The sequence below is a fragment of the Rousettus aegyptiacus genome, unplaced genomic scaffold (assembly GCF_014176215.1).
Source record: "Rousettus aegyptiacus isolate mRouAeg1 unplaced genomic scaffold, mRouAeg1.p scaffold_m13_p_1, whole genome shotgun sequence".
NCBI lineage: Eukaryota > Metazoa > Chordata > Mammalia > Chiroptera > Pteropodidae > Rousettus > Rousettus aegyptiacus.
The window spans coordinates 180905281-180933130 of record NW_023416284.1 but is presented as its reverse complement, the minus strand read 5'-3'; the positions used below and the strand labels follow the sequence as shown (position 1 = coordinate 180933130).

Sequence of the window (27850 nt, the reverse complement as noted above, 5' to 3'; positions counted from 1 at the left end):
ATCACAAATATTTTCAAGAATATTTTATTTATAGCGGTCTTTACATTTTATTAGGTCTTTGAAATGATTTAGATAATAACTAAGGGCCCGGCAACCACCAATGGCTCTCATTAGAAAGACAGCCGGGTCTTTGGAAGATTTAAAAGAAAGCGAGCAAAGCGAAGCACACGGGGTTCCGCAGGACCGGCGTCGACCCGGGGGCAGGAAACACAGGGAGGAGCCCGGGAACGCGAGGGCCGCGGAGCACGAGAACCCGCGACGTCATCCCTGCTCCTTGGACCCCAGAGACGTCTCCCTCTCTAGAGCCTGCAGCTCGGACGTCTGCACCTGGAAGATCTTGTTTTCTTTGGGCTTTGCTTTCCTGCAGGAGCCAGAAATAAAAAATGAAACGTACGATAAGCACACGGTCGACGTCTCGACTGAGAAACCGTTTCAGAGTCGTACGGGGGCCTAAGTCCCGAGTCGAAAGGGAGACCGAGCAGAGCCAGTGACGACGGAGGAGAAAGGGCGTCGGGCCGGCTCTGGCCAGCAGCCTGCGTCTGCGTGGCCTGTGAGCTAGGAGTGGTTTTTCACATTTTCGAATGGTTGTCGAAAACCGAAACGAAAATGTGATTTCTTGACACCGGGAAATCAGATGAAACGTCAGTAAATAAAGCCGTGCCGGAACCTCGCCTCGCCTACCCGTTTGCGCAGCGTCTATGGCTGCGTCCATGCCGTCGAGTCGAGCGGCGGCCCCCAAAAGCCTGAAAGAGTGACCGCCCGGCCCTTAGCAGAACGAGTTTGCTGGCCCCGGAAGTACAGGATGCTGCCTAACTTCGCTGCGTGGGAGCCCGCACGCCGCGCTGAACCCGGGACGTCGGGCGCCTGTCGTCACGTCCCTCGTGCGTAGAAGGGGCATGGTGGCTTAGCAGCCGCCCCCCGTGCGCCGAGAGGATCAGGCGAGGCTGCACGAGGTTTACGGCGAGCCCAGCGCACAGCTCCAGAAAGCTTAGCCGAGGCTACTGTGACCCCCGCCCCCTGACACTTGCCCCTGGGGAGCAGGGAAGAAGGGGTGATGGAAACGCTCTCTCTGCCGATGGACCGTGGCTCCCAGGTATGAAGTCAGTGTGGTGGAGAAGGCAGATGATGAAGTAAGCGATTATTGTGAAATGCGAGAGTACATCAAAACCTGCGGACATGCAGGGGGGTGGGGCTCGGAGGAGGACCGCGGGCCTCCCCTGGCAGGACGGCGAGGGTGCGGAGTGTGGAGCGAAGGTACGAACAAAACGTCTTAAAAGATGACAGAGTAAGTGCCTGGTAGCAAATAATGCAGCATTTTAAAATCACTTAATCAACGTTAGCTCTATATTCCTACCACTTGGCACCGAAAAGAAGCATATAGTCAGCAACTGCAAAACGTGATTAGAGTTAACACAGGGTGTTTGTCCCTTATCAGTACTGAGAAAGGCAGAATTTCTGAAAGCGAGGTTCATAGAGCGCCCCAACAGGCGTCGTCGGCAGAGCTCATTAAAAGCAGATTTCTGGGTCCTGCCATTCACTTGCTGTGTCAAAAGCCCAGGACATCCAGGTGTCTGCATTTAATAAGCTCCCTCCATGATTCTTCCGCACACGCAGGTTTGAGAACCACTGAGAAAATCACACAACCTGCAAGAAGAATGGGGAGAACCCGCTATGTGCCAGGCAACGGCCCAGTCACTGTCACCTACTTTATGTCATCAAATGTTTACAGCGACTTTCTAAATTAAGTGTCATCATGCTCATTCTTCAGGCAAGGGCGTGAAGCTTCTGCAGGGTTCTATGGCATCCCCAAAGCCACAGGGCCAAGCGGATGGCCACCTCGGATTCCTGACGCCACAGACCATCCTCTGCACTTCATAGGGACATGTGTCCTTTCCACGGAATCCACAGCACCCAGCTGGGAGAGGGCCCGAGAGGTCGCCACACCAAGCACACTCTCTCCTTTCCTTCCTTATTGCTCTAAGAGGAGAATCTGAGAGTCCATTAAAGCGCTTGTCCCTGTCACGAGAACAAAAGTTTTAAGCCTTTCCTCCTCGTAAAGAGAGTCGCTAAGGAACCTGAACCAACAATTGCTAACAGGACAGAAGATGGATTTAAAAATAGTTCTCAGCTGAGAGACATTAGCTCTTGGGCGAGCTAGGGGGCCTCGGTGTTCGGCCAGCATCACAGGCAAATCGCGCCCCGCCCTGCAGGTTAGACCAGTGGACTGTCACCCCAAGATGCACGTCCCTGCTTCCCGTTCCTTCCTTAGAAAGTCGATAGCTGCTGCGTTATGTTTATCTATCAGCGCTGCAGTAATAAAACGGACATGCAGCTATCCGCACAGCTCTCCTACACCCTTAGGGCAGGAGCCGTAGCAAGTGCTGGTGGTGTTGGGGACAGGCCTGACGCGGGCCCGGGGCCCTGGGTACCGCAGGCCTCACCTCTGGATCTTCTCCGCGTCCTCGATGGTCTCTGGCAAAGCCACCCCCTTGGTCTCCGGAAGGAGCAGTGTCATTCCCCCGGCCGCCAGGCTCAACACCACTTCGGAGGAGAGAGAATTCACAGGAGCCGTGAGAACGCAGCCGATACCGTGTCCGGGCATGGTGACAGCTCCCTACGACATGCCTACGTGACGCGCGTGTGAAGGAACACCGTTCAAAGAGAAGTCGGGAACACCTAGAAACCTAAAGCGGTGGAACGATGGGGGAATGCCAGAGTGGGGGAGGGGGGGTGCCTTTACCTTACTTCCGTGTGAGTATGAAGTTCTGCAGTAGCCGATGCTAAATGTGAGGGGATTTGTCGATTCGGGCACCTCAGGAACAACATGAAATGCCGTTCGGACTAGTTTCTTTATCTTATTATACATATGCGTGATAGGGAGCTGCAAATATGCCGGCCTCTCTGGCACGCACTTCCGTTTCCTTCCTTCCCTCTTCCCTCTCTTCCCTCTTCCCTTCTCCCCTCCTCTCTCCTTCTGTCTCCCCCTCTCCCTTCCTCCCCCTCCCTCGTGGATTGGCCTGGTCCCCAGGCGAGAGCTCTCGGCACGTGACCAGCCATTTTGCCTTCCACTAAGTGGGCACGTAGGGCCTCGGAGGTCCCCAGGTCCGGGTTTGGGGTTGGGGAAGGAAGTCCCCTCCTCCTTCTGTAATCCATCCTCGACAGTAACAAAGCCGGCACGAAACTGCGATTCCATTCGTCTCCTTGTGTCTGCTCAGTTGTTAAGATTGGGAAGCAGAAGGGGGCGATAATTTAGATCTCTGCATGATGAATGCTCAAGAGCGGGGACTCAGTCTTAAAAGAAAGCAGGAGGCTACGTCGGAAGGCGTCTCGGATGCTCCCTGTAGGATGCATTGTTGGACTCCGGAGCCATAGGATGTCGATAAATCTCTGGCCCAGGAACGACACCTGATCTTTCCCTTCCCATGTAGCAAGACAGTGAGCCAGGAGACAGCAGATGAGCATGCTGTAAACTCGGCGGGGGGTATCATTTACTCATCAGGTACTTATTGAGTGCTCGTGCTGGGCCCGGAAGAAGGGATAATCAATGTCCCGTGGAGTCTTACCAAACAAAATGAGGGGCAAGGCTTCCCAAACCTCTATCAGCCTGAAGACCAGGAAGGGGGTGATGATCCCACCGAAGTCAGACATCGAGGAGCACATCATCACCCCAAGGTTCCTGGTGAAATCCAGACAACAAAAAAAGATGACGTTTCTGTGATTCCCAGTGTGAATCTTATCCTCGAGCAAACACAATGCCCACATCCCCGCCCCCCCCCCCCCGCCGACCTCCAGGGAGGGGAGCGGGCTGGAGACCAAGTCCATCACCAAACCTCCCACAATTTAATCGAGCATGCACACTGTGAGTTTCAGAGAGCTTCCGGGTTGGTGGCTACATCTATACATGCAGAGGCTGGCACACCTCGACTCCACAGGGACAAGCTCCTGTGCTCAGGACCCTCCTAGACTCCACCCATGTACCTCTCCGTCCGCTGTTCATCTATATCTTTCATTACATCCTTTATAATAAATCAATCAATGTAAGTACGAGTTTTTCCCGAGTTCTGTGAGTCATTACAGCAAATTACTGAACTTGAGGAATCCTGATTTATAGCCAGGTGGTCAAAAGAACCGGTGGACAATCTGGGACCTGCTACTGGCATCTGAAGTGGGGACAGTCGTGTGGGACTGATCCCTTAGGCCACAGGGTCTGGACTCACTCGGAACTGAATTACAGGACACCCAGTTGGTGTTTGGAGTGTTGAAAAATGGATCGTGTGAGTAGATTTTTTTTTTTTTTTACATGGATATGTAGGGAAGAGTAGAGAGCGCAATTAAGAAATGGAGGACAAAGAAAGCTAGAGAGGACACATAAACCACTTGAAATGACCCTCTTCATTCTTGGTAAGAGTCTTCGCTCTGAAATCTACTGTCTTATATAAATACGGACGCTCAGGACTTCTTTTGATTAGTGTTGGCATGAATTTTTTTTTTTTTTTTGCATTCTTTCATTCTTACACCACCTCAATTTATAACAACGTTTCTCATTCTTGTACTTTTAAACTACCGCTGCAGGTGAGTTTCTCATAGACAGAGTACAGTTGGGTCACACTTTTTGTCCGAGACGACAATCTCTACCTTTTAACTGGGGTGTGTAGGGCGGTGAAATTTTGTACGATTATCACTGGGATGGCATTTCAGTCTATCATCTCGTTATTTGTTTTCTTTTCGTTTCGTCTGTCCCTTGTGACCCTGTTCCTCTTTTTCCGCCTTCTTATGAATTAAGTATTTTAAGCGATGCTTTTTGATCTCCTTTGTTGGCTTTACAGCTAAAACCGTTATTTTTTTTTTTAGTTTTGCTTCAGGGTTCACGGCACTCATCTTTGAGCACAGCCTGCCTTCCACTGATATTCTAGACTTCATGGATCGTACATGAGCCTTGCAAGAACACACGCACTTCTCTGCCAGTGGCGCATGACTTGACTTCTACCTAGATTTTTAATCTTGCAACACATTGTTACTTCTGCTTTCAATCAGAGGTCAGCAAACTACAGCCAAACCTAGCATCATCACGGCCTTTGACTTAAGAATGATTCTTACGTAAAGAGTTTAAAAAAAAAAAAAAAGTATGCAACAAAGACTGTATATGGCCCACAAAGCCTAAAACATCATTATTATCCAGCTTATTACTTGCCAATCTCTTCTTTTAACAGTTTATTATCTTGTAAAGTAAATAACCAAAAATAAATAAATAGTTTTAGTTACCCATGTAGTTACCACGGTCAATGCTTTTCATTTTTTGGTGTGTAGACCCAGATTTCTATCTGACATCATTTTTCTGCTCTCTGAAAGACTAACGCGTCTCGTCGTGCAGGGGCTGCTGGTGATGAATTCTTTCATCTTTTGTACGCCTCAGAAAGTCTTTATTTTCCATCCATTTTTGAAAGATATTTTTGCCGGGCTGAGAATTCTAGGTCGGTTGGTTTTTTTCCCTTTCAGTACTTTATAGATGTTGCTCTACTGTCTTCTCGTTTGCCTCGTTTCCAGGGAGAAATCTGCTGTTCTCATTTTTGTTCCCGTTGTGATGTCTTTGTTCTATGATTGCTTTTTAAGATTTTTATGATGTGCTTTTCTCAATTTTTTTTGTTGTTGTTATTGGAATTTATCGAGATTCTTAGGTCTGTGAATGGATAGTACCTATTAAATTTGAAAAAGTTTTGGTCACTCATTTTTCAAATATTTTTTTCGTCTCCATGTTTACCCTTTCTACTCTTCCCTGCAGATTTCAATAACATGTACTGGAGGTTTCCCACAGCGTGAGGATTTACTCGGAATTTCATTTTGAATAGTTTCCATTGATGTCTTCAAGTTTATTAGCACCTTCTTCCATAACATTTAATTGCTGCTAACTCATCTGGTGTATTTTTCATCTCAGATATTATAGTTTTCACCTCTAGAAGTCTACTTTGGGACAGTAAGAAAATATCTTCTATGCTTCTACTTAACACAGTTGATCTTTCTGCAGGTTCTTGAACATACAGGACGTAGGCATAAAAACTGCTTTACCGTTTTGGTCTAATTCTGTCATCATCTGCGTCATTTCTGGGTTCGTTTAGATGGATTTATTTTTCTCCTCAATATAGGTTCTCTTTTTTTTTCTTCATGCCTGGATAATTTTTTATCGGGTGCCAGATACTGTAGGTTTTACCTTGTTTGGTGCCAGATAATTTGGCATCCTATAAAAAAATCATGAACTTCGTTTTGAAAACATGGTTAATTAGGAACGACAAATCAGGAAAAGTTTCCTCCTTTGGGGTCTTTAAGCTTCTTCCACTACATCTATTTGTGTAATTTCTTATTCCTACAATAAGTAATTATAAAATTAATACATTCCCGTTTCCTTCCCAGTCCCTTCTCCTGCGACCTCATCTTGGTTGGTTATACATCCCTTAGTGTTTGCCACTGTACCTTTAAATATATTCATAATTTACCTGATTTATCAGTTTTCAGTGCTATAGTTCTTATCTTGAAAAAGTATATTGAGGGAATTACATGTAAAATTATCTATCCACATTTGAGAGATTTTAAAAATAAGAAAAGGCAAATTTTATCGAATGCTTTTTTCTATCTGTGAAGATAATAGCACAATTTTTCTCTTTTAATTTATGAGCATGAATTATAATATTAGATTTTCTAATTTTGAGCTATCTTTGTACTTCCAGAGTAGCCATCTTAGATGTAATATTATTTTAATGTGATCCACTGTTCTGTTTAATATTATTTTGGATGTATAATCAATTTCTAAAATATTTATCTGTAGTTTCCTTGTTCTCTTTATCTTTGGTGTTCTTGGACACCAATGTTATGATAGCTTTATAAACAAATTTTTGGAAAAATTTTCTTTTCTTCTGTTCTAAAACAATATCTTTTGAGTTTTTTATTAATTAAATGTTTTATAAAATTCCCCTATGAGACTATCATAGATTCCTTCTTTAACATTATTTAGGGACTTCCTTTTCTTGTTAAATACATTTTTGCCATAATTCAATTTTATCTGATAAGAAGGTGTGGCTCTTGCAATATTTTAGTTTGCATTTACCTACTGAGCATTTGTATATCTTTTTCTTCTCAATCTTTCTGAAAAAAAAAAATTTGCACTTCAACTATGCAGCAAATACTTAGGTTTTGCTTTATAATCAAGTCAAGAAATCTTCTCACTTTTAAAAACTTCTTCTATTGTCTTGCCACAATATTCTCCCAATAATTATCTCTGCTTTAAACTTGTATTTTATAAAGATGAGTGATTCCTTAACATTTTACATTTAGTTATAGTACGATATTCCTAAAAATATTTTACCCTTTACATCTGCTTTGTGACAATATTTTTTGATGAGTATTCTTAATTTGCAATTTTCTTTTCCTGTTCCTTCCTCCCTTTTTTCCTCACGATATATTTGTATAGTTCTGGGGCAAGTAACTTTTTTGTTTATTATTCATCTTTTAATACCGTGATTTCCTCCTGTGGCAGTGATTTCAGAAGGATTTGTGAGGAAGGGCCGGGCCATGTTCTAGGCTAGTAGAAATTCTCTTTTCGACCAGGGTGGTGTGTGATGAGGTGCTTTGGCCTCGCCGATCCCCAATCTGCAGGGCTGACCGTACGGAACCCCTTCTCACATTGGGTATCTTCCGCCATGCTCTCTGGGAATTTCCTGAATGTCTCTTCACGGCCTTGCCCTCCCCGCTTTCCTGCCAACCACACACCGTCTGGGGAAGGAAGCAAACACCTCTAAGCGCCGCTTCCCTCCTGTTGCTCCAAACACGGGGCCGTGGGCTACATGTTTCCTACTGTGGAAAACTGCCGGCCTTGTCTAAATTGGCTGCCACAGGTGCGCTTCCCTGGGCGCTTCCGGGCCCGCTCGGCCCGCACGGCATTAGGCAGCCCTTCCTCACACCTACTGTCTTCCAGGGTCATCCCAGTTCCACAGAGGACACTTGCAAGGTTTCTTTATCTTCTCATTTTTCTAACAGCTTTAGTGTGATTTCCAAGAGGAGAGAGAAGAGACACCATTACTTTTTACTCTTTTAAAAAAATAAGTCTTAAAAAAAAAATTTGTTGTTGTTGTTAAATTCACAGAAGCTAGAAGAAGTAGAGAACTAGGTCTCTTCTTTGAAATTCACAGATCCGTGATACTTCATTCACTTGGTCCATCTAGAAGCACTCAGTGACTAGTTAGTTCAGCTTTAAAATGATGACGTAGTTCCTGTTTGCAAGGTGCTCATAGCATAGTGAGGCGGTAAAAATAAAAAGGCAATTTTCAGTACAAGGCAGCGCATATCGATGCCAAAAGAATGTCCTTGGCAACACGTAGCGCGGACAGAGAAGCCAGCTGTTCCGCTCCGAAGTCCCCTGCGATTAGGAATTGGGTCAAAATGGTTCAAGTGCTTCCAAGTAATAAAGTAATGGAGACCATCCTTCTTTTAACAATTTAGATTTGATTCCATTGGTGGACAATGCCGGAACTTGAGTCACGTTTGAAGTTGTTTCTGAGCATCTGGTTTTCCTTCCATTTGTGAGAATCTTCACGCAGCAGGCTCTGCACGAAGGGTCCCGGGCTCCTCGAAGACAAGTTGCTTGGTCTTCTTCCCCACAGGACCAGCCACGCGGCACCTTGGACACTTTGCATTGTGTCTGTCCCCGAGTCCCGTGGCCATGACAATGGGGTTGTTCTGCCCAGCTATTTTACACTCTGAGCTCAGAACTGCCAAACGCAGAAGCTTTTCTTGCTGATTTGCCTCCATTTCTTTGTACTCGGTCCAAGCAACCTTTTACAAATGAGGGTATGAGACGGGGCCTTTCAGCAGAAGGACGGACAGGAAGGACGCAAGAGCGAAGCGTCTCGGTCTTTGTGTCTTTTGGCTTCGCGAGTGGATCGGATCGCTGAGCGGGAGGCGGAGACTGGGGAACTAGAAGACATCTCAGAGGAAAAGGCGAGTTTAAGGAAATATGCCGAATTCTATCAAAGGTCGGAATTAAGTTTAAATAAAGGAGTTACATAATCTTCATTTAAACTAAGTTTTCTAAATACAGATGGCAATAAGTGCGTGCGAAGGCACTCGATATTATTAGTGGTTAGGAAGATGTAAATTAAAGTCATAATAATACCACCACCTCCAAGAATGACCTAAAATTTAAAAAACAAAAACAAAAAACATGGCAATACCAAGAGCCTGTGAGGACGTAGAGCAGCTGGACCTCTCACACATGTCTGGGGCCATACAAAATGGTGCAGCCACTTAGGGAAAGATTTTGACAGTTTCACATACATGGAAATACACACTCCTAAATTTTTAACAAAGAGAAATGAAAATGTACGTCTGCGCCAAGACCCGCATGTGAATGCTTCTTAGCAGCTGTATTGTAATCATACCCAAAGCGGAAACAGCCCAGATGTCCACAAACTGGTAAGTGAATAAACAAATCACAACAGGTCACCCCACGCTGGGGGCTCTACTTGACAACGAGAAGGAACGCACCGCCGATACACACACCAGCACGGCTGGGTCCCGTGGTGCTATGTGAAAGAGGCCAAACGTAAGGGGCCACGTGCCGCATCATTTCATTGACGTAGCGGTTTGGAAAAGGTACAACCATTGGGCGAGCAATCAGATGAGTGTGGACAGGTACCCGAGGCGGGCACGGGGGGAGGCCGGCGGCAAAGGAGCCCAAGGAGGGCGTGGAGGGTCTGGACGTCTCCATGCTGATGGTGGTGCCGGCTAAATGAATATATGTAACCGAAACTCATCAAACAGTGCATTTTAGAGTGAATTTGCTCCAAGAAAATTCTATCTCAATAAACCTGACTCTACGCCATGAGTCTTCTGGGGCTGTCAGTCAGGTTCCAAAGAAGTCCCGTTGTGTCTCAGGGAAAGTGCCAGCTTCGAGGCCACTCTCTAGCTGTGCGGCCCTTGGCAGGTCTCTTCTTTCTGAGCCTGAGCTTCCTCATGTGTCAAATGAGGACGACAATGATTTCAAGGGCCAGCCTGCATCGCAGGCCCGGAAACACCTCGCATCATTACACAAACGCGAACGGCCGGTTAAGCGGGTCACGTCCAGAGGTGTCAGTGGAGCTGCCGAGTTTACACACCTACGTGGTGCCGAGGTTTGCACAACCAGCTCCCTGCCTAGGGCTCTCTCCCCTGTACCAGACACTTCTTCTCTTGCGCTGCCCTCTGCACAGAGCTCAGCGTGACCCCGAGTCCCCCCAGCCTTACCATTTCACATTCTCTCTGTCATGAGCTGTTGACCTTCTCTTTGAACCCCAAGTCCCCATCTCAATGTCCAAACAGATCAGCCTTCGGAGGCGCCTTGAGGAGCTGTCTTGCAAACGCTGGTCCTCGCTGGCCTGGCTGGCTCACGGCTCTCTCAGCGGCCACCACCCACGCCACCACGGGGCACTCACCTGACAAATGTAGGGTAGAGCTCAGTGTTCACCAGGCACACCATCTGGAACGCGGCGGTGATTCCCATCCGGCCAATGCAAGCTACTGTGGTGCTTAACCAGTAGAGATCTGGAGGGGAAATGCAGAGGGTGTGAAATGCGAGTGGGGGCTGTGCCCACGGAGGCACCTCCCGCGAGGAGCCGCGTGAGGAAGCCAGCGCTGAGAGCCAGAGGGGCCGGCAGGTGTGTCTTACCCAACCCTTCGTTTCTGGATAAGAACACTGAGTCCCGAGAGATTTCAGGACTTGACGATGACACCCGGGGGGAGGCCCCATTGTGCGGGGGTGCGAGGGGGGGGACGTGCTGTTTGAATCTCGGCTCTGCTGAAGTCAGCTGCGTGACTTGGGCAGGCTCTTGGCTGCTTCGTGCCTCAGTTTCCTCCGCCGCAAAACGGGAATACGCGTACCCAGCTTATAGGTGGCTGCGAGATTTAGAGGTAATGATGTCCAGTGTCCACGTGGGCACCCCATTAGAGCGGGCTTTCTAATTATTGTGCAGCAGAGTGGATGGGGGCGCAGTGCCGGAAACGTAGCTGGTCCTCAACGAACACGATCCCCTCAGGCAGCAGGCGCCGATGGATCAGATTTCTAACCCTCAAGCTAGTGTTCGCTCCCAAACACATTTTCTAGCCAAAACATCTTTTATAATAGTCCCAGATCGTGCGTATTAGGGAGGCAAAACCTGTCTCATCCTAGCCAGCCGCCATGGGGGCCTAATGACCGAAGATCCAGGAAGCTGCCTCCTTACTGGGGACCGATCGAAGCATCGGGCATGCCATCCACTTCACCTGGATCACCCCAAACACTAAAATGCCAGTGGCTCCTGCGACATGCCAGCTCACCCACTAAGTCCCTGAGGTCACCGATATTACATCGTCTTGATCCTTGTCCCCAAACACCAGCTACCAATGGAGGACATGCTTCATGGCACTCAGCCGGTGTGAGGCTCCGAGGAGAGAGCACACGGCGGCCTGAGAAGGAGTGTGCCTGCTGGGTCCATCACCGCCTCTCTCAGCCTCCTGCCGCTCTCCGCCTGCCGGGAGCCCAAAGCAACTTAAGGACTACACGCCAGACCCCCAGCCTCCACGAGGTAAAGACAGGAGACCTGAAGAGAGGGCCTTGCTCACAGTGCTGGGGTCTCACGTTCAGCAGGATGCTCCTCGGTACATGCGCGGCCTCAAGCCACTCTCTACAGCAGCCAGAGGGACGTTCAGAGCTGCAGTCAGGCCGCCTCACTTCCCTGCACAAAGCCGCCAGTGATGAAACCGGGGGCGGGCTGTCCCCTGCTCACTCCTACCGTCTCACCTCTGCTCACCCGCATCTCGTCACGGGCTTCCCACGGCTCCTCGAGCACCCAGCTCTCCCTCCTCTGGGTCCCTCCTCACCCTCGCTGTTCCCCAGATGTTCACAGGGCTCCTCCCCCTTCACGCAGGTCTCCTAAGGCCGCCCTCGACCTCTGCACGAAGAATCCACTGCCCGCCACTCTTCCCCCTGCTCGCTTTCCCTCTAGAGTGTAAGCTCTGTGACCTCCTAGGGCCCTGATACCTGCTGGCCACATGGAAGGTGCTCGAAATATGTCCAGGAGGGAGGAATGAATGCTTATCACCTAATGTGACAAGGACCAAGAGGAGGCAAGTGGAGAAGGCAGGAGCTGCGGGGAGGGCCCTGAGCTTTGACCAGCTGACAATTGAAGTCTCAGGCCTCAGGCTCCTTGTTGGCACTCGGTGCTGTTATTTAAAAAACACTTGCCTTAGATACTTGATTCCTTTTCACCTTATTTTAAAGAAAAAAAAAAAATTATTCGGTCACCCGAAGTTGTCAAATAATATTTTCCAACAGCTGAAGGTAAGTATAGTTTTTTTTTAAATTTAAAGACAGATAATTAAAAGATTCACGTTGATTCTACTTGATTAAAAGTAGGCAAATCCTTTTTATCGTATGCTATCTAGAATTACAAGTAGGAGGTTGTTTCTATGATTTTGTCTTGTCTTAATAATGGGGGGAATGGGATAAAATAACACGACAAAAACAAACAAACAAACAAACAAAAAACTGCCCGTTCATTACGCCTTGCCGGGATCCCAGAAAAGGGGCCGAGGGCGAGAAAAATGGGTAAAACCAGTTTCGGGGGCCGCCGCCCTTCCCCCGCCCTCTGAGTGCCCTCCCCACGCGAGGCGGGGAGCAGGGGAGGTCGCTGACACTTCTCTCCCTCTGCGTCTTTTTACTTCCAGCCTCATCCGAACGACCCGGGTCTTGAAAATACGGACGGTCCTCGATTCGCGATGGTTCGACTTGCAATTTTTCAGCTTTACGATGGTGTGACAGCAACGTGTCCAGTAGAAGCCACGCTTTGAGCATCTCTCCCCCAGGCTCGTGATGCACAGGGCAACACCCGCTCACGATGCCGAACGGAGGCAGCCGCCCCCTCACGGCCCTGAACACCGATACTCTGCAGCCCATGCGTGGCCAGCGTTTTTTTGGGGTAACGAGCCCTGTGCATGTTCGAGGTGGACTAGGCTAAGCTATGATGTTCGGCAGGTTAGGTGTATTCAACGTATTTTCCACTTATGTCATTTGCGACCTACGATGGGTTTATCAGGAGGCGACCCCGTCGGGAAGCATCGGTGCAGATTTTACGGGACGTTTCCCACGGTACCCTGCCCAAAAGTCTGTCGAGATGACTCAATAAACCCACCAGGGCAGAACACGAGCTGTAATAACTGGGAAAATAGCAGATCCGCCTTCGTGTTCAGTTAACATTTCCAAAAGTAACAAATGAGAGAGCCAGCTGACGTCCTCAAAATAACACTGACTAAAGTGACTCTGTCTCGGCTCATCTTGGCGTGTAAGAATCGCGGATTAGGAAGACGAGCAAGAGCGCGCACGGGTGAGGACAGGGACGTTTTGGAGCGCTATCTGGCCGTGTCGCCTTGGAGCTGACCCCGCGCCGCCCCTCAGCCCGCCACGCCCACGGACGCGCGCCGCGAGGGATGGCATCGGCTGGGACCTTCGCTGCGGCTCTGATCCCACTAGGCAGCGCCGGGGAACCGCGAGGGGTCCCTCCGCGGGGGAACGGACAGGGAGCGGCATCCAGGCCTGCCGCACGCGGACGGAGAGTACCGAGCCCTCGCATGGCGGCGTGGGGGCCCCCGTGCAGACGTAGGCATGAGCGAAGGATGCAGGCGGCACGCAGCGTGTGTCCGGTGCGGCTCCCGGCACGCGGAGTTCAAGAACAGTCACGCGCATCTGTGGCGGCAGAGGTCGGGGCCGCGGTGATATTGGCGCGGTGGCGACGATCGACCGCGACAGGGCAGGAGGGCATCCTTCGAGGGGCCAGAAACTCTGCGTCTTCATCTAGGTGGTGGTACCCAGCTACACACAGCACGCACGTAACCATTTACCCAAATGTAAGCGGCTTGTGCCCTTGTAACCTGTTCATCGTGCGCACCTTATGCCTCAACTTAAAACCGAAACATAACGGCTGTGGGGGAAGCTCACGGCCCTTGTCACTGTTCTTGTTCCGGGAGCTTATCGAACGGCAAGAACGCTGTTCCCACACGCCAGTTTCCCGGAACGGGATGAACGAGGACCACTCACCGTGTGGAATGAAAATCATGGCTAAGCAGGCCACCCCCGCCGCCAGATACGACACGGCCAACGGGTACAGGCGGCCGAAGCGGTCAATGGTGACAAGGATGACAAAGGCCGCCGGAAATTCCATGAGAGAGGAGTATAAGAAATCCAGATAGAGGTGCCCGCCGGTGGCGCCCAGGTGCATGATGAGGCCTTGGTAGACCACGGAGCAGGAGAACCTGAGCGGAGAGAAGCCGGGTCAGAGGCCAGCCCTGGCGACGGGGAGGGAGGCGCAGCCCGGGCCGGGAGCGTGAGGGGCCCTGTGAGCTGGAGGGTCACACATGCCACTGTCCTAACTGTCCTAACGCCATAGGAGAAGAGGCGAATAAAACCCAGAAAAGGTGTCCTAGACAGGCTTTTCCTGTCGTGATTTATGTGAGAGTGTGACTCACGGTACGTGCCCACGTTTCCCAGAGATCGCAAATGATCGCTGCTGCGGCTCGCTGTGCAGTGGGTGCCGGGGCCTGCGCTGAGCACCCCACACCCCATCCGAGGCTCCGACAGGCCCCCGGGGGGACGAGCAGAAGGCAGCAGCAAGCAAGCAGGTTCAGGAACCAGACAGCTGCGGCTGCTGTGTGACTTCTAGTAAGGCAACCGACCTCTCTGTGCCTCGAGCCCCTCATCTGCGAATGGGACGATAACGGCACCCACCACGTTGGTTTGTCCTGAGTATAGCTCCTGGCACATAGTGAGCGCTCGGTAAAGACGAGCGTTCACCGTTCTCATGACTGCCGTCTGTCCAAGATTAAGAATCCAGAACGAAAGGAAGCAGAGACCCCGGCCCGGCCTCCCCACCTCCGCCTGCTGCTCCCTAATGGACCGGGCGCTGCTGGCTGAGCCTCCTCCACCCCACACCTGGCTGTACGGCCCTCCATCTGTGCCCCGGGAAAGAAGAACCATGTTTTGGAACATGGTGTGCAGACTGATGGGACCCGGCGACGTTGCTCTCACTCAAGAGAAAGTTTAGAGACTCTCGTGGGACACCTTTGGGAAGATTATATTATTTGGGGGGGGGCGGGGGAGGCTGGACACATTTTATGATTATATTGGTACTTGTGCTGTGAGAAGAAACTTTGGTTGATAAGAAATTAGTGTCTTCTCCCAGCGCGCGAATTGCCAAAACCGAGCTCTCTCGGCTGATGTTTCTCACTAATAAACGCCCTGGTTTTATAAAGCTGCGCCCAGAGCAGCGTTGGGATCCTTTCGTTTCTGGTCCCCAATTACTCCCAACTAGACAAAAGGGCCAAGAGAACAAGAAGGAAGGAGCTTCCTGCACACTCAGCGAGTCTAGACCAGCCCAGGGTCCCCTCCAGGCATTAGCCAGCTAAGAGAGAACAGTCACCTCTGGCGATAAAGAGATCAAAAGAGATCGCTTTGGGAGAAAGGAATGCGGAGCCTAGATTTTCCTGTCCGAAACAAACGAAGCCAGTTACCGCATGGGCAGGGCTGCCACCTGCTGGCAGAAGCCGTGAACTGCGCGCACACAGGAAACCGACGGCCCGCGGGGGAGAGCGTTTCAGCGCCTCCTGCAGCACGGGCAGGACATGACGATCCTGTAGCAGGGAGCTAGGGGCGCAGGCGAGGCGACTGACTCGGAACACATTTTCAAGTAACGAGCGAAATTTGCCAAAAGAGCGGGTGGAGGGGTGCGAGAAAACAGCCAAAAGCCGGCGTTAGGGGCCGTGGGGGCGGAGCCGCGTGGGGTGGGGGGTGCACGGGAGGGGCACGGGAGGGACGCGACGCTGCCGCACGGAGCACCGAGCACCGGGCACCGAGCACCGAGCACCGGGGTGGGGGAAGCGCGCCAGGCAGCCGCGTGTGTGCCGAGGCTCCCGGCCCGCCCGCCCCCGTGCGGCTGCACGCAGCACTCGGGGCAGCACGGAGCCTCGGGGGTGCTTGGTGGGCAGGGAGAGCGCGCGGCGAGCCTCCCTCTGCAGAGCCTGGGGCGGAGTCTGTGGAGCGGTGCTTGTCCCTTCGCCCCTCGGCAAGTATTTTGGGGGGGGGGTCTACGGTGTGCCGGGAGCCGCCCTGTTAGTTCAGACCCTTACTTCCAATGAAGCCTTATGTGGACGTGCAAACAAGTGTGCCAGCCCAGAGCAGCCGATGGGGTGCCTGGGGGCCCAGAGTCCAGCTGCTGAGACCAGGGGTTGGGGCGGGGGAGGGGGGGCATAACCGCAACCACCTTCGCGCTGAGGACAAAGCCCCGATGTTGGCACACTGACCCAGCATCCGCCGAGGCAGCCGGGTGGGGGGCTCAGGGGCACATGGGTTAAGCCGCACGCGTGCATGAGTGACAACCGTGGGTGACAACCGTGTAGACACTCGGGCGGGGTCTCCGAAGCTCCAACACGGAGGGCGGGCTACTCCGCTCGAGAGAGCCAGGAGCCACTGGAATCGCATGGCGCCGGGTCAACACCTGGCTGTTCCCAGAAGACCAGCCATGCGGCACGAGAGGGGACACCCCGTCATAGCTCGCCCTGTCACTGCTGACCTCTCGCGCGCCAGACCCTCTCACTAAAACGAGGCCTTTCTCCCCTTAGTCGGTCCTCAAGGGAGAAATGGGGGCGGCTTCCCAAGAGCTCTTTAACCGCTCGAAAACCACCTTAAAACCTTTTCTGTGCTTCCTCGCTCCGCCCCCCCTTCCCTGCCTTTGACCTGTGCCCGTGCGTGCGTGCGTGCGTGCGTGCCCGTGTGCGCGTGCGTGCGTGTGCCCGTGCGTGCATGTGTGCGTGTGCCCGCACGTGTGCCCATGCGTGTGTGCGTGTGTGTGCGTGCGTGCGTGCGCCCGTGCGTGCGTGCGTGTGTGCGTGCGTGTGCCCGTGTGTGCATGTGTGCGTGTGCCCGCGCGTGTGCCCATGCGTGTGTGTGTGCGTGCGTGCGTGTGCCCGTGCGTGCGTGCGCCCGTGCGTGCGTGCGCCCGTGTGTGCGCGTGCGCGCAGGCGGGGCCGCGTGCCGGCTCCGTCTGCGAGGGCCCCTACCACAGGTACATGAGGATGAAGGTGTGCTTTCTCAGCTGCGGCGAGCGGAACAGGTCGGAAAACGAAGGGCTCAGCTTTTCGGTGACGTCCTCTTTGAGAGAGAGCATCTAGAAGGGAGTCAGAGCATCGTGGCGTCCACGCTGCCGTGAGCGGGGCGAGCGGGAAGAGCCCTCGGGGCCCCCTCGAGGTCCCCACGGCCGTGGCTGCACTCTGTGCCCATTACCCCGAACCCCGCCCTGCCCTCCCACCTCCCGAGGCAGTCCCGCCGGTGGCCTCTAAGTCATCGGCCAACACCTGACTGTCACCTTCAGGTCAGCAGGAGGCGGCTTGCCATTCTTCCGGGCCATACGGTCTAGTATCTTTACCGCCTGAGTGTTCCTCTTCTGTGACAACAGCCAGCGGGGAGACTCAGGCACATACCTGTGGACACGAATCACCAGCAGGTGGCGCTTTCCCCACGGCGTGTCCGAGGTTCAGCCCTGAGCGGAGCGAGGCTGGTGCAGGGGCAGCCCACCCTCCTCACGCTCCGCCAGCAATTTTTAAGGCCGCTGAAGCAGCTGGTGGTGCACAAGGCTCTGGGGTCACCGTGCGCTGGCCCGAGAGGCCCACGCAGGGGCTAGGGCGCTCAGTGCCACCTGCTCAAGTTGACGGGCCAAACAGGAACTTTGCCTCTGCAGCCTTCATTCCATGGGGCGGGGGTCCCCTTCTCTCCTGGAAGCTGGCAGCCTGTCCCCCTGGGAAATTTCTCACACATAATAGATGCCCCGCCCCTGTGGTACGGCAGGATGTCTCCATGTGTTCAAGGGCTGTCAAAGAAGTCTCAAAATCTCTCCAAAACAGAGTAAACTGTATTCGCTTTCTTTTATCACCAGATGGACCCCATGCTGTATATTTCGAACAGGGCGAAGATGTTGCAGCTCAAGGTTCGGGAACCTCTGGCCTAACGGCTTCTGAAAACGCTGAGCCACAGCCCCGCCCTGCCCGACGGTCCAGACTCCGCCGGGGGGTCCTCGCCCACCGGACAGCCCCTCGTTTCTCACTGACAAGGAGAAGGGGGGCTCTTCCTGAACGTGAGTGTGCAACGCTAAGACCCGGGCAGCTCGGGTCTACTCAGTGCCACCCACAGATAAGACTCGTCTCCAGCAGAACGGTGACAAATGGCGCCCTGACGAGCTCTCTCTCTCCGCCTCCCTCTCCGCGGCCCGCGGTTCCCTCAGGAAAAACGCACCTGTCTAGTCGCTTATTCCTCAGCGCTCACGGCTGATCAAAATAACCGCGCTCATTCGAGCTGGTTCTGACTCGCGATGGCTGAATGTGCACACTCCCCGGAGAATGTTTCATTCACTCAACCATCCATTCATTCATCCATTCATTCATTCATTCAAATGGCCACCAGGTGGCCAGGTGGACTTTTGTCCGCCTTGCGGCATCGCCTGTCTCTACGTGGGTTTGAAGAGGCTCCACTTGAGGGTAGGGGTGTGTGTGCACTGAGGGCCAGGCTGCAGTATTAGGACAGCCCCGCGGGGTACGGGGGCGGCACACGCCGGCCGTGGGGGGTCAGCGCGCGGTCTAACTGGGCGTGGTTCCGGGAGCTGGAGGGGTGGTACCAGAAGCAGATCGAGAGGAGGAGGATGGGCAGAGACATGGCCAGCTGCAGCCTCCGCCAGTCGGGGAGGGCGTAGGCCACCCCGCAGAGCAGCACCAGCCCCACCGAGAAGGCCGCCTGGTACAGGATCGCCACGATTCTTCTGTAGCCCAGGCCCACGACCTCTGTGACTGAAACAGGAGACACACGTTGCTGTCCGGGCTCCTTGAAGGGGACCCCCCCAGCCCTTGCTCTCCTCCTCGCGAGCCCAGCCCAGCCCCCACCGCCTGCTCCCCGGGCTCCTCTCCCGTGGGTCCTTCGTTTCTCCTGTTCCCACGTGACGACCAGGCTCAAGTCCCACCTGGCACCACTCGGCTCGGGCTCCCCACGACAGCACGCTGTTTCGCCTCCGCTCTTCTCCAACTGTCCCTTTCCTCGCCCCCTCACTGGCCCTCCGGAGTTCTCATTCTAAGTCCCCGTGGCTCTCCCCAGCCAAGCCTTCCTCCTGTAAGCTCCAGACCAAGCTAGAATATTCTTCATGACCCCAGGAGCGTTCGTTCACCTAACAAATATCTCGGAGTGCCTACCAGGGACCTGGCTGCTCTGGGTGCTGGGGCTGCCTCGCGACCTCAGTGGGCAGAGTTCTGCTCTTGTGATCTCGCATTCCCATGAGAGGTGCCAGACAACGCACACGAGTGAGGACATTAGATGCCCGGTCGGCATGATACGTGTGCCGGAGCCACGAATAGGTACGTGGTGCCAGCAGACTCGGGGGAGTCGGGGTGGAGGGGCTGCGGATTTTCAGAGAGCGGTGGGGTGGGCCCCGGGGACGGAATCTGGAAAAGATGTCGGGGAGGTGAGGGAGCCAGGCGCACGTCACCAGGGTGGCCAGCCCCAGGCAGAGGGGACCGCGAGCAGATGACCGTGCGGCTGAGGGAAGGTGACTGCGAGTGAGTTCGGGGCGCTGGGCGGGGCCCTCCTGCAGAGGCGACATTGGCTACTCTTGTGGGTCCGCCCCATTCTTCCCAGCTACCTGACTCTGTGGCTCCGTCAAACCCACGGGCCCCCGGGCGGCAGTGCTTACTCATGGTGTAACCAGCTGTCCAGCTGCCCTTGCTGACCACCCCCTGCAGCAGGCGGATGAGCAGCACGGATGTGTAGTCCGGCATGACAGCCACGAGGATGCCCGAGACGGCGCTGATGACGGTCGTGGCCAAGAGACATAGTTTGCGGCCGAACCTTCAGAGGCAAGGAGACAGGGCGGGGAGGCAGGGGGGTTGAGTATCCGAGGGCAGATGGGCAGATGGGGAGCAAGGGTCCCGATGGGGAGAGGCACGTCCCTGCGTTCCCGGGGGACCGGGGTCTGTCGGATACCCCCATCCCACCCAAAAGCCCAGCCTCGCCCGTCCTCAGCGAACAGCGGCTCTTCTGAGGTTATTTAAATCACCCTAAAGAGGAACCCTGGTTGCTCTCGGCAATGCGGCATGTCAGCCGAGGACGGTGGCCCCCCTCAGGGGCCCTCCCAGCTGGTCTCCTCACGGGACCTATGTATTTACCAGATTGTCCTATTATTAACAGGATTTAACAGCATGGCCCAGAAACCAGGCTTTTCATATAGTCTTATCAATGGTCATCAAAGATTTTCTGGGAAAATATTCCGTTCTAATGACATAACTCCTGAGAACTTTTTTCCATTTTTTCAAGAAGGAAATGGGCAAATAATTTGCTAAACTTCATCCCCGCATCATGCTTTATGGATCGATCTTTTGTAGCTCATCCCAGTCTCAGGAAGGAAGGAAGGAAGGGAGGGAGGGAGGGAGGGAGGGAGGGAGGGAAGGAAGGAAGGGGAGGAAAGGGAGGGAGGAAGCAAGGGACCAGCTCATTCATGCACTGTCGCGATGACCTCGCCCGCGCCCAGGCCCCTGGCCCAGCGGGTCCTCTGCTTCTCTCCCCGTAATCCTTTCGAGACTCCAGCCTGGCACTTCATTCGTCTGGGCCACATCTCCTCGCCTCAAACGTCCTGCCTCTTCCCCGTGCCACCCACACCGGCCAATAAACCTCCTCGTCCTTCGCCGAGCGTAGAAACTTCTCACGGGAAGCCCACGTGTCCTCGCCCTGACGCCCAGCCCTGACGGCGCCGGCTCCCACCTCCTCCATCCGGTGCTCTGTGTCTCCTACGGAAGCCGCCCCACTGGCTGCCCTCGGGCCCGGCCCCCGCCTGCGCCCCGCGGTCCCCTCGCCTCCCCGAGTCCAGGCTCCTCTCTCATCGTCGGCCGCATCATGCTCTAGCCGTCTAGCTGTCCTTCTGTCTTGCTGCCATTTCTTCCAAACCTCCTGCCCTACCAACCTCTGCAAACTTTCTCTCTATGCTTTCTTCTCGCCCATCTCAAATATGGTGCAGAGCTTCAAACACCAGTCACAGGCAACTAACCCCAGGCCTGTAACTCCGGCCAAAACCTCTCTTCTGAGAGCGGCTCGTCTGTCTGTCCGCCCATTTCAGCTCCGCTCTATGTCCCGCAGGCTACTCGGAACACGCCTGCAACTTTAAGACTTCTAAGACAGAACTCCCGATGGCTCAGAGCCGCAACCAGCTCTGTCCCTAACCCGTTCTGTCCCAGCTCAAAGGACGGCCCCACCCCGCTCCCCGCCTGCTCGCGGCGCGGACCTCGGCCTCGTCCCGTTTTCCCTCGGCCCCTACCCTAACCGTGCGATCCGCGTGCGTCCCGCCCACCCCCGGGCATCGGCCGCGCGGCGTGGCGCGGGCCTGCACGTACCTGTCCGCGATGTAGCCGGTCCCCAGGAAGCTGATGAAGAAGCCAATGTTCATGCACGACTGCAAGAGGTCCACCCGCCAGGAGTCCTCACACACCAGGTCGAACTGCGGGGCCGCAAGCGCGAGACGGGCGTCAGCCGAGCTGCGCCTCCCGCCCCCGCCTCGCGCTGGGGTTTCCTGCCATTCTCTCTCCACCGCCCTTTCACGGGACTCGTTGAAGATCTCCGGTGAACCTCAGTCAGTATCATAGCTTCGCCTCTCACCATGGATACATGGAAGAGACTGTTGTCATCAAAAGACAACGTGGCAAATACACGCATTTTCCTTATATATATATAAGGAAAAGTAATCTTCCGAAACCAGAAGTGTAGCAAAATAAATATAACATTTTCCGGAATTGGTCAGAAGCCTTTAATTAAGTACCTATGAATTGCAGAGTTCATCGTGTAAAGTCTGCCAATAATCAGGCACATCCTGCCGTGACTGATGGAGCCGTGAGCCGCGACGTGAGAAAAACTGAGCAGAGATGCAGGGGCAAGAAGGCGGGCTTCTCGGGGGCGGCACGTGTGGCCGCGGCACGCGGTGTGTGGTCGGGACCGAGGGGGGGGGGCCGGGGAGACTCAGGGCGACCACCCGCCGAGGGCAGGGAGACCGAGGACGGGGGACGGGGGGGGAGGTGTGCGGGGAAGGCTTCGTTTCGTTTGGGTTTCAGGGGCGTCCCACGGGCCTGGCACAAGCGTGGGCGATGCCCGCCCGCCTGGGCACGGCGGGAGGCCTGATCGTGGAGGCACGGCCACCGCCTCGTTAGAGCTCAGAGAGGACGGGGAGACCGGACGGCCTGCAGGGGCACAGCCAGCCCTCGCTCGTCCCCGTTCCCCATTCCTACAGCCCCGCGCGGGCGACACACGCTTCCCTCCCTCCCCTGCTCCCTGCCTGCCCTGCTCCCCGCGGACTCACGTCCCCGCCCTGACAGAGGCCCCCGCGGGGCGCGTCTGCGACGCAGCCACTTTGCAGCTTGGCACCTCGGTTTCCCCGTCTGAAGCGGATGTTGAGCTTGTCACATCATCCTCACAAAGCTACTGCGAACGCAGAGGGGAGAGATCACGGGAAAACGGTCCGGGTGACTAATAAACCATTCAACTTTTCAAACGGGGTTTTGATCACGAACCACCCTCAGATCTCTGGAGTCGCCACTTGGCGTCCCGCCCTTGCCCCGGCCCCGGGGGTCGAGCACCCTGGGTTCTGCGCTCAGCCTGGGGTTCCATCCGACTGACCTCTTACGTCCTTGGCATGGGCGCTTTTTAAAATAAAATAGAGGCGAAACTCAGTGTCGCCGCCTGACTTGCAGAAACTGACCACGTGCCTGTCCTACTATCTGTCCTACACCCAGAGCCCGCTGTCTGCTCCCGAAAGCTGTTCAGCTCTGGGGGGCAGATGTTCTCGCCTCCCCCATTCTTTCTGCCAGCCCCGAAGTTCATGCCCTGTAAAATCCAGCTGGAAGCATGCCTTCTCCCAGGAGCTGCCCCTGCCTGCCCTGGGCCTTGCCATTAGCACGCAAGGGGACGGGTCCCTGCTGCGCCTTATCTGGCTGTCCCCAGGGGCTGCGTCTCCAACTGCCCAGCTGTCTCTCTGTAGCCTCCACGCACATCACCCGACGTGATGCTCTGTGCACACTAGAGGTCGCTAAAACCACAGGCTCTGTGTAATGCCTTCCGTTCTAATCTTTGCAGGCGGCATCTGTTAGATGTCCCCTAACTGAAGTGTCCCGAGTCCGTCCTGCCCCTGGACTCTGCAGAGGCCGGGGCACTCGCAGAGCAGGACAAAGGGGCACCTGGCCTTCCCTGCTCACACCACCTCCCGCCGAGGGCCCGGCCCCAGCCTCTGCCGAGGGGCCACGTCTGGAGCCCCCCACGGGGCTTGCAAACCCGCCACGGCCCCTGCACTCCCAAACTCACACCTGACCTCTGCCCCCGGCACATGTGTGCACACCTGGGAAAGCCTGGGGCTGTGCAAAAGGGGGAGCACTAGACGGGGGGAGCTCCCAGGCCCCGTCACCTCTCCTGCTGGGGTTCACCAGGGCCAGGGCCTCGTGTCTGTAAAGCTCACCCAGTCAGTCACCAGAACCACCCAGAGTCCCCGCGAGAACACAGATTCCCGCGGACCCTGTCTCGGCAGGTCGCAGGTGGGATCCCGTGATCCCGGGATCAGGTGGGTGTGGAAATGGTGGCCTGAGCAGCATTGTCACCCGGGGCTCGGGCTCAAGGTCCGCCCGAGCCTGGCGTGGGGCTGGGGCTGGGGGGGGAGCCTGCGCCAGGAACAGGCAAGCACATTCCTTCCCCAGGGCCACGACCCTGGCCCCGGCCCCCGAGGGGGTAGTCAAACAAGCTGCCTCATCATCAGCCTCCAGCAGGTTCCAACGTCCAAGGCGAGGCTGAGTTAAAGATTCTTTCTGTGGAAATGAGTAACCAAGGCGAACCCGCAGGGATGAGCCTCGGCTCGGGGTGAGCCGTGGAGGCGCCGGGTGCGGAAGCCTTCAGCAGGGGGCGTTCCAGGGGCGCCTGCTGCTGCCGTCCGGGGTCACGCCTGTCCTCCTGGCCCCGGGACCCCATCTCTCACCATCCTCGGCCGAGCCCCACGCCCGCCAGGGGAAGCCGTGCCCGGCCTCCAGCAGCCGTGAGCTCTCACTCGCCAGAGATGCATCCAGGACCCTCGCCGACGCTTAGTCTTGGGAGCCGCTATGCGTCCACAGATCGGTTCTAAAGCCACTTCGGTTCCTTCGCGTCCGTCCCCCTTCTCCGTGGCTGATGACCCCCAGGCCAGCACCTGACTGCCCCCTCCTCCTGCCCAAACCGCCCCCGTCCAGGGCCCCAGCCCTTGTTCTCAGTGGCTCCGTCCACCCCAAGGCAGCGCCGTCTGCCCAGCCGGGGCCGGGCCTGCGCCTGCTCCGTCCGCTGCTCCTGCCGCTGTTCCCGGGACAACCGCGTGGGCTAACGACGTTGCTCCCCGGGGCTCACACTCTCCCCACCTCGGGGGGAACCCGCAACCCCACCGCCGCCCCGCGTCCCGACCACTGCCGAGGTCCGGCTGGGTCGCCTCGCCGCGCCGCTGCCTGAACCAGACCAAACTCCCTGGTCTGGCCCCAAGGAGGTCGTGCCAGATTTAGCAAAAGAAAACAATAGTGATAAAATAAACAGGGCGCCCAGCCGAATCCGCGTTTCAGAGCAACAGCAGATTGTAGCGTGTGCCCGGGGCAACATTCGGCCCCACCCCGCCCAGGACCCTGGATCCAATCGATTGACAAGTCGTTGCTCCCGGCTCCTGCTCCCGGCCCGGTCCCCTCTTCTTGCTGCTCAACGCACCACCCAGGCCTCCGTTCAAATGCTACCTCCTTCCGGTGACGCCGGGGATCGGCTCAGCGGCTGAGACGCCCTCCTCAGAGCCCCCTGGGCCCGCTGCATTCGCCCCCAGGTGGCCTTACTCTCGCCCTGCCCCCGCCCCCAGAGACGGCAGACTCCTGGGGGGAACCTCACAGCTTTCTTCCCTGTCCCCCTCCCAGCTCCACGCCCAGGGCTACAGCAGAGGCCACGCTAAGAGCAGGGTTATTAAATGAACAGATGGATGATTGCGTCTGACCCTCTACGGCAGGGGTCCTCGACCCCTGGGCCACCAGACCAGAAAGGGTCTGTGGCCTGTTCGGAACCGGGCCGCACAGCAGGAGGTGAGTGGCCAGTGAGCAAAGCTTCATCTATGTCTGCAGCCGCCCCCAGCACCGGCATCACCGCCTCAGCTCCGCCTCGGATCCTCAGGCATCAGATTCTCATAAGGGGACCGGACCCTGGTGCCGCAAAGGCTGGGGACAGCTGCCATGCAGACAGAGTATGTCTCAAGCACAGAAAACGAGACCGCCCCACGCTGGGCTGCTTCACAGTCACGGCAAGAACGCTGGGCAGTCTGGGGTCGCCAGGCGGCGAGTCATCCACCTGGTCATGTGTCTTTAGAGGGCGCCCCGGACACCAGGTGTTCACGCGGCGGCACCAAAAGCAGGTCGCCCCAGCACCGGCTCCTCGCAAAGGGGAGGACACCCGCTGTTCTGCCCCCGCTGCCCAGGCACGGTGCCCTGGTCAGGCAGGAAGAGGGGACAAAGCGCATTCTCCGGCGGCGGCCCTGACGTGTGGACAGAGACCCTGCCACCTCGTGTCTTCGGGGAGCGGTGTCCTCGCCTAGATCAGGCGTTGCTAACGCAGCCCGTTGACCACGTGGCCTGTTTCTAAGTGCCCGCACTTGTCACAGCGCAACGTTTTCCAAAGGAACCGTGAAGGAAAAAACCTTCGTGGCTTTTTATGAGAAAATCCTCAAAGCAAAACGCTCATGTGACCCACTGAGCTATCCAAGCCAGGCCCTTTCACACTGCGGCCCTAGTCCACGGGCCGGGGACCGGGCTGCCAGTGGGGTCAGCTTGCGTGGGGTCAGCGCTTGCACAGAACTCAGAAGAACCCCATGACCCTCCAAGGCAGGTCGTTATCACTCTGGTTGGCTGGTGAGGAAAAGAGGCTCGGAGAGGCCGAGCAGCCTGCTCGGTGGCGCTCGGCTAAGCCGGGGCCCAGATCCGAACCGGCTGGCATCTTCCGCACCTCGGCAGCCAGCGCCCGGCTGTCCGGTGCTCATGGCTTCTGAGAAGAGGGACCCACACGTCCCGTGGTGAGGAAGCTGGACCCCAGGTGGATTCTGCAGAGCCTGAGGAGGGGGCAGCAAGGAGAAGAGCTCCCGTCCTGTCTCTCCACAGACCTGCGCCCAAACGCCCACTGCAGTCGGGCTCGCAGGGGCCTCTCGGACCCCGCGTCTCCTGCTCTAACACTCGGAGTCTGTGAAGGATTAAACGGGGACGAGTGCAGAGTCTCCGGGGTGGAGCCTGCCACATGCGAAGTGTCCGCTGCACTAACCCGGCTCCCCCTTGCCTGACGTGAAACGGAACCTCGCAGGATGCTGCGTATTTTCTCCGGGCCCCCGAAATCTACACGTTCCCCGAAACGCGGGGCCTCACTCACCTCGGTCACGATGGAGGAGCCGGGCGCGTCGTACACCCAGCCGTGCTGACAGGGGCCCACGGGCAGCTGGCTCCCGTTGGCGGCCAGGCCGGCCAGCGGGTCCACGCAGCCCAGGCCGCTCTGGTTCCAGTCCACCTCGTAGCGGCGGCACCGGCGGGGGAAGGCGTCGCCCACCGGCCCCGGGCCCGGCACGGTCCAGTTCAGCTCCTCCGCCAGGCTCCAGCCGCATCGCTGGCTCAGCTCGGCCACGCCGGGGCTCAGGCAGCGGTGGTCCGGGGCGAAGGCCAGGAACACGATGCCCACGTAGACCGGGGCGAACAGTGCCGAGAGCAGGCACAGCGGCAGGAAGACCAGCTTCTGGAAGCAGCCGAACTCCCCGATCTGCTGCAGGACGTCGTCTGTGGTGGGCATGACGCGGCCAGCACTCGCCCTGCTCTGACCGGACCCGTGTGGCTGCAGAGGCCAGGGTCAGCCTTTCCTGTGGGTTTCTCTGCTGCTTTGAAATCAAGTTGCTGTCTAAGCACGATACACCTGGACGCCAACCAACTAGAAATAATCTTTTACCCCGTGGGGCTGGCTTCAGGCACAGGTGGAAGGTGGATGGTGGCTGCCAAACTGTTGGCTTGGGGAGGAAGCAGGTCGCCAGGCTGGGGTCCTGCCTTTCCTGAGTTAGAGCTCGCTCGCAGAGGAGAGAGCCGGAGGCAGCCTCGTCAACGCACAGCCATCTCTAAGCCTCATTCAGAGATCTATCTATTCGAATACTGCCTTTTACAATCCAGATGCCTCAAAGACAGCCCACCGAGGGCCAGGCCCAGAGCAGGGGCTGTGGAACCCCGCAGCTCAGGGGTGCAGCCGGCTCCCGGGCTTGCCTCTGCCGAGCGCTGCGTTTGCCTTCCAGACACCAGTTCTGTTTGCCTCTCAGGAGTCTGAAGGCCAGGATGTCACGGAAAAGGGGACCGTGAACAACCACCACAGGCCAACGCTGTGGGCCAGGTAAACCGGAGACCGTCAGGGGCGAAAGCATCAGCCCCCTCTTCGAGGCACCTGCTTGCGGCTCAAACATGTGTCGCCTGATTCCTTCTCATGACAGCCTTCGACACAGACGCTCTAACTGTCCCCACCGCACGGCGGGAAAACAGAGGCTCAGGGAGGTAACAACAGCTGTCCAAGTTCACGCTGTCGTTGAACTTGAACTGCTCCACAGCAAGACCTCTCAATCTGTGAAGCTGTCGTTGGCTCACGGGCTCCTGTGCTGGCTGATTTGTTGACTCAACAAATATTCGCCGAGTTCCTGTACATCTCAGGCAGTGCGAGGCCCTGGGACACAGAGCGGTCCCGAAC

The 27850-nt window shown here is 55.6% G+C and overlaps 1 protein-coding gene across 2 annotated transcripts; it reads right to left on the bottom strand.

The window, feature by feature from the left end:
- Positions 1 to 22: 22 nt before the first annotated feature.
- Positions 23 to 27740, bottom strand: LOC107514734 (solute carrier family 22 member 1). Of its 2 annotated transcripts, XM_016152734.2 has the most exons (11): positions 26510 to 27731; positions 21466 to 21569; positions 19776 to 19930; positions 18714 to 18882; positions 17412 to 17526; positions 17107 to 17213; positions 14093 to 14307; positions 10458 to 10566; positions 3564 to 3676; positions 2442 to 2541; positions 23 to 361 (listed from the first exon to the last, which is right to left on the bottom strand). In XM_016152734.2, the coding sequence occupies exons 1-11, from the start codon at positions 26918 to 26920 to the stop codon at positions 262 to 264; spliced, it is 1698 nt and encodes a 565-aa protein (XP_016008220.2). In that variant the 5' UTR covers positions 26921 to 27731; the 3' UTR covers positions 23 to 261. The 2 variants fall into 2 exon arrangements, with proteins under 2 accessions (XP_016008220.2, XP_016008221.2); XM_016152735.2 differs by lacking the exons at positions 2442 to 2541; positions 3564 to 3676 and having other exon boundaries at positions 26510 to 27740.
- Between the last annotated feature and the right edge of the window lie 110 nt (positions 27741 to 27850).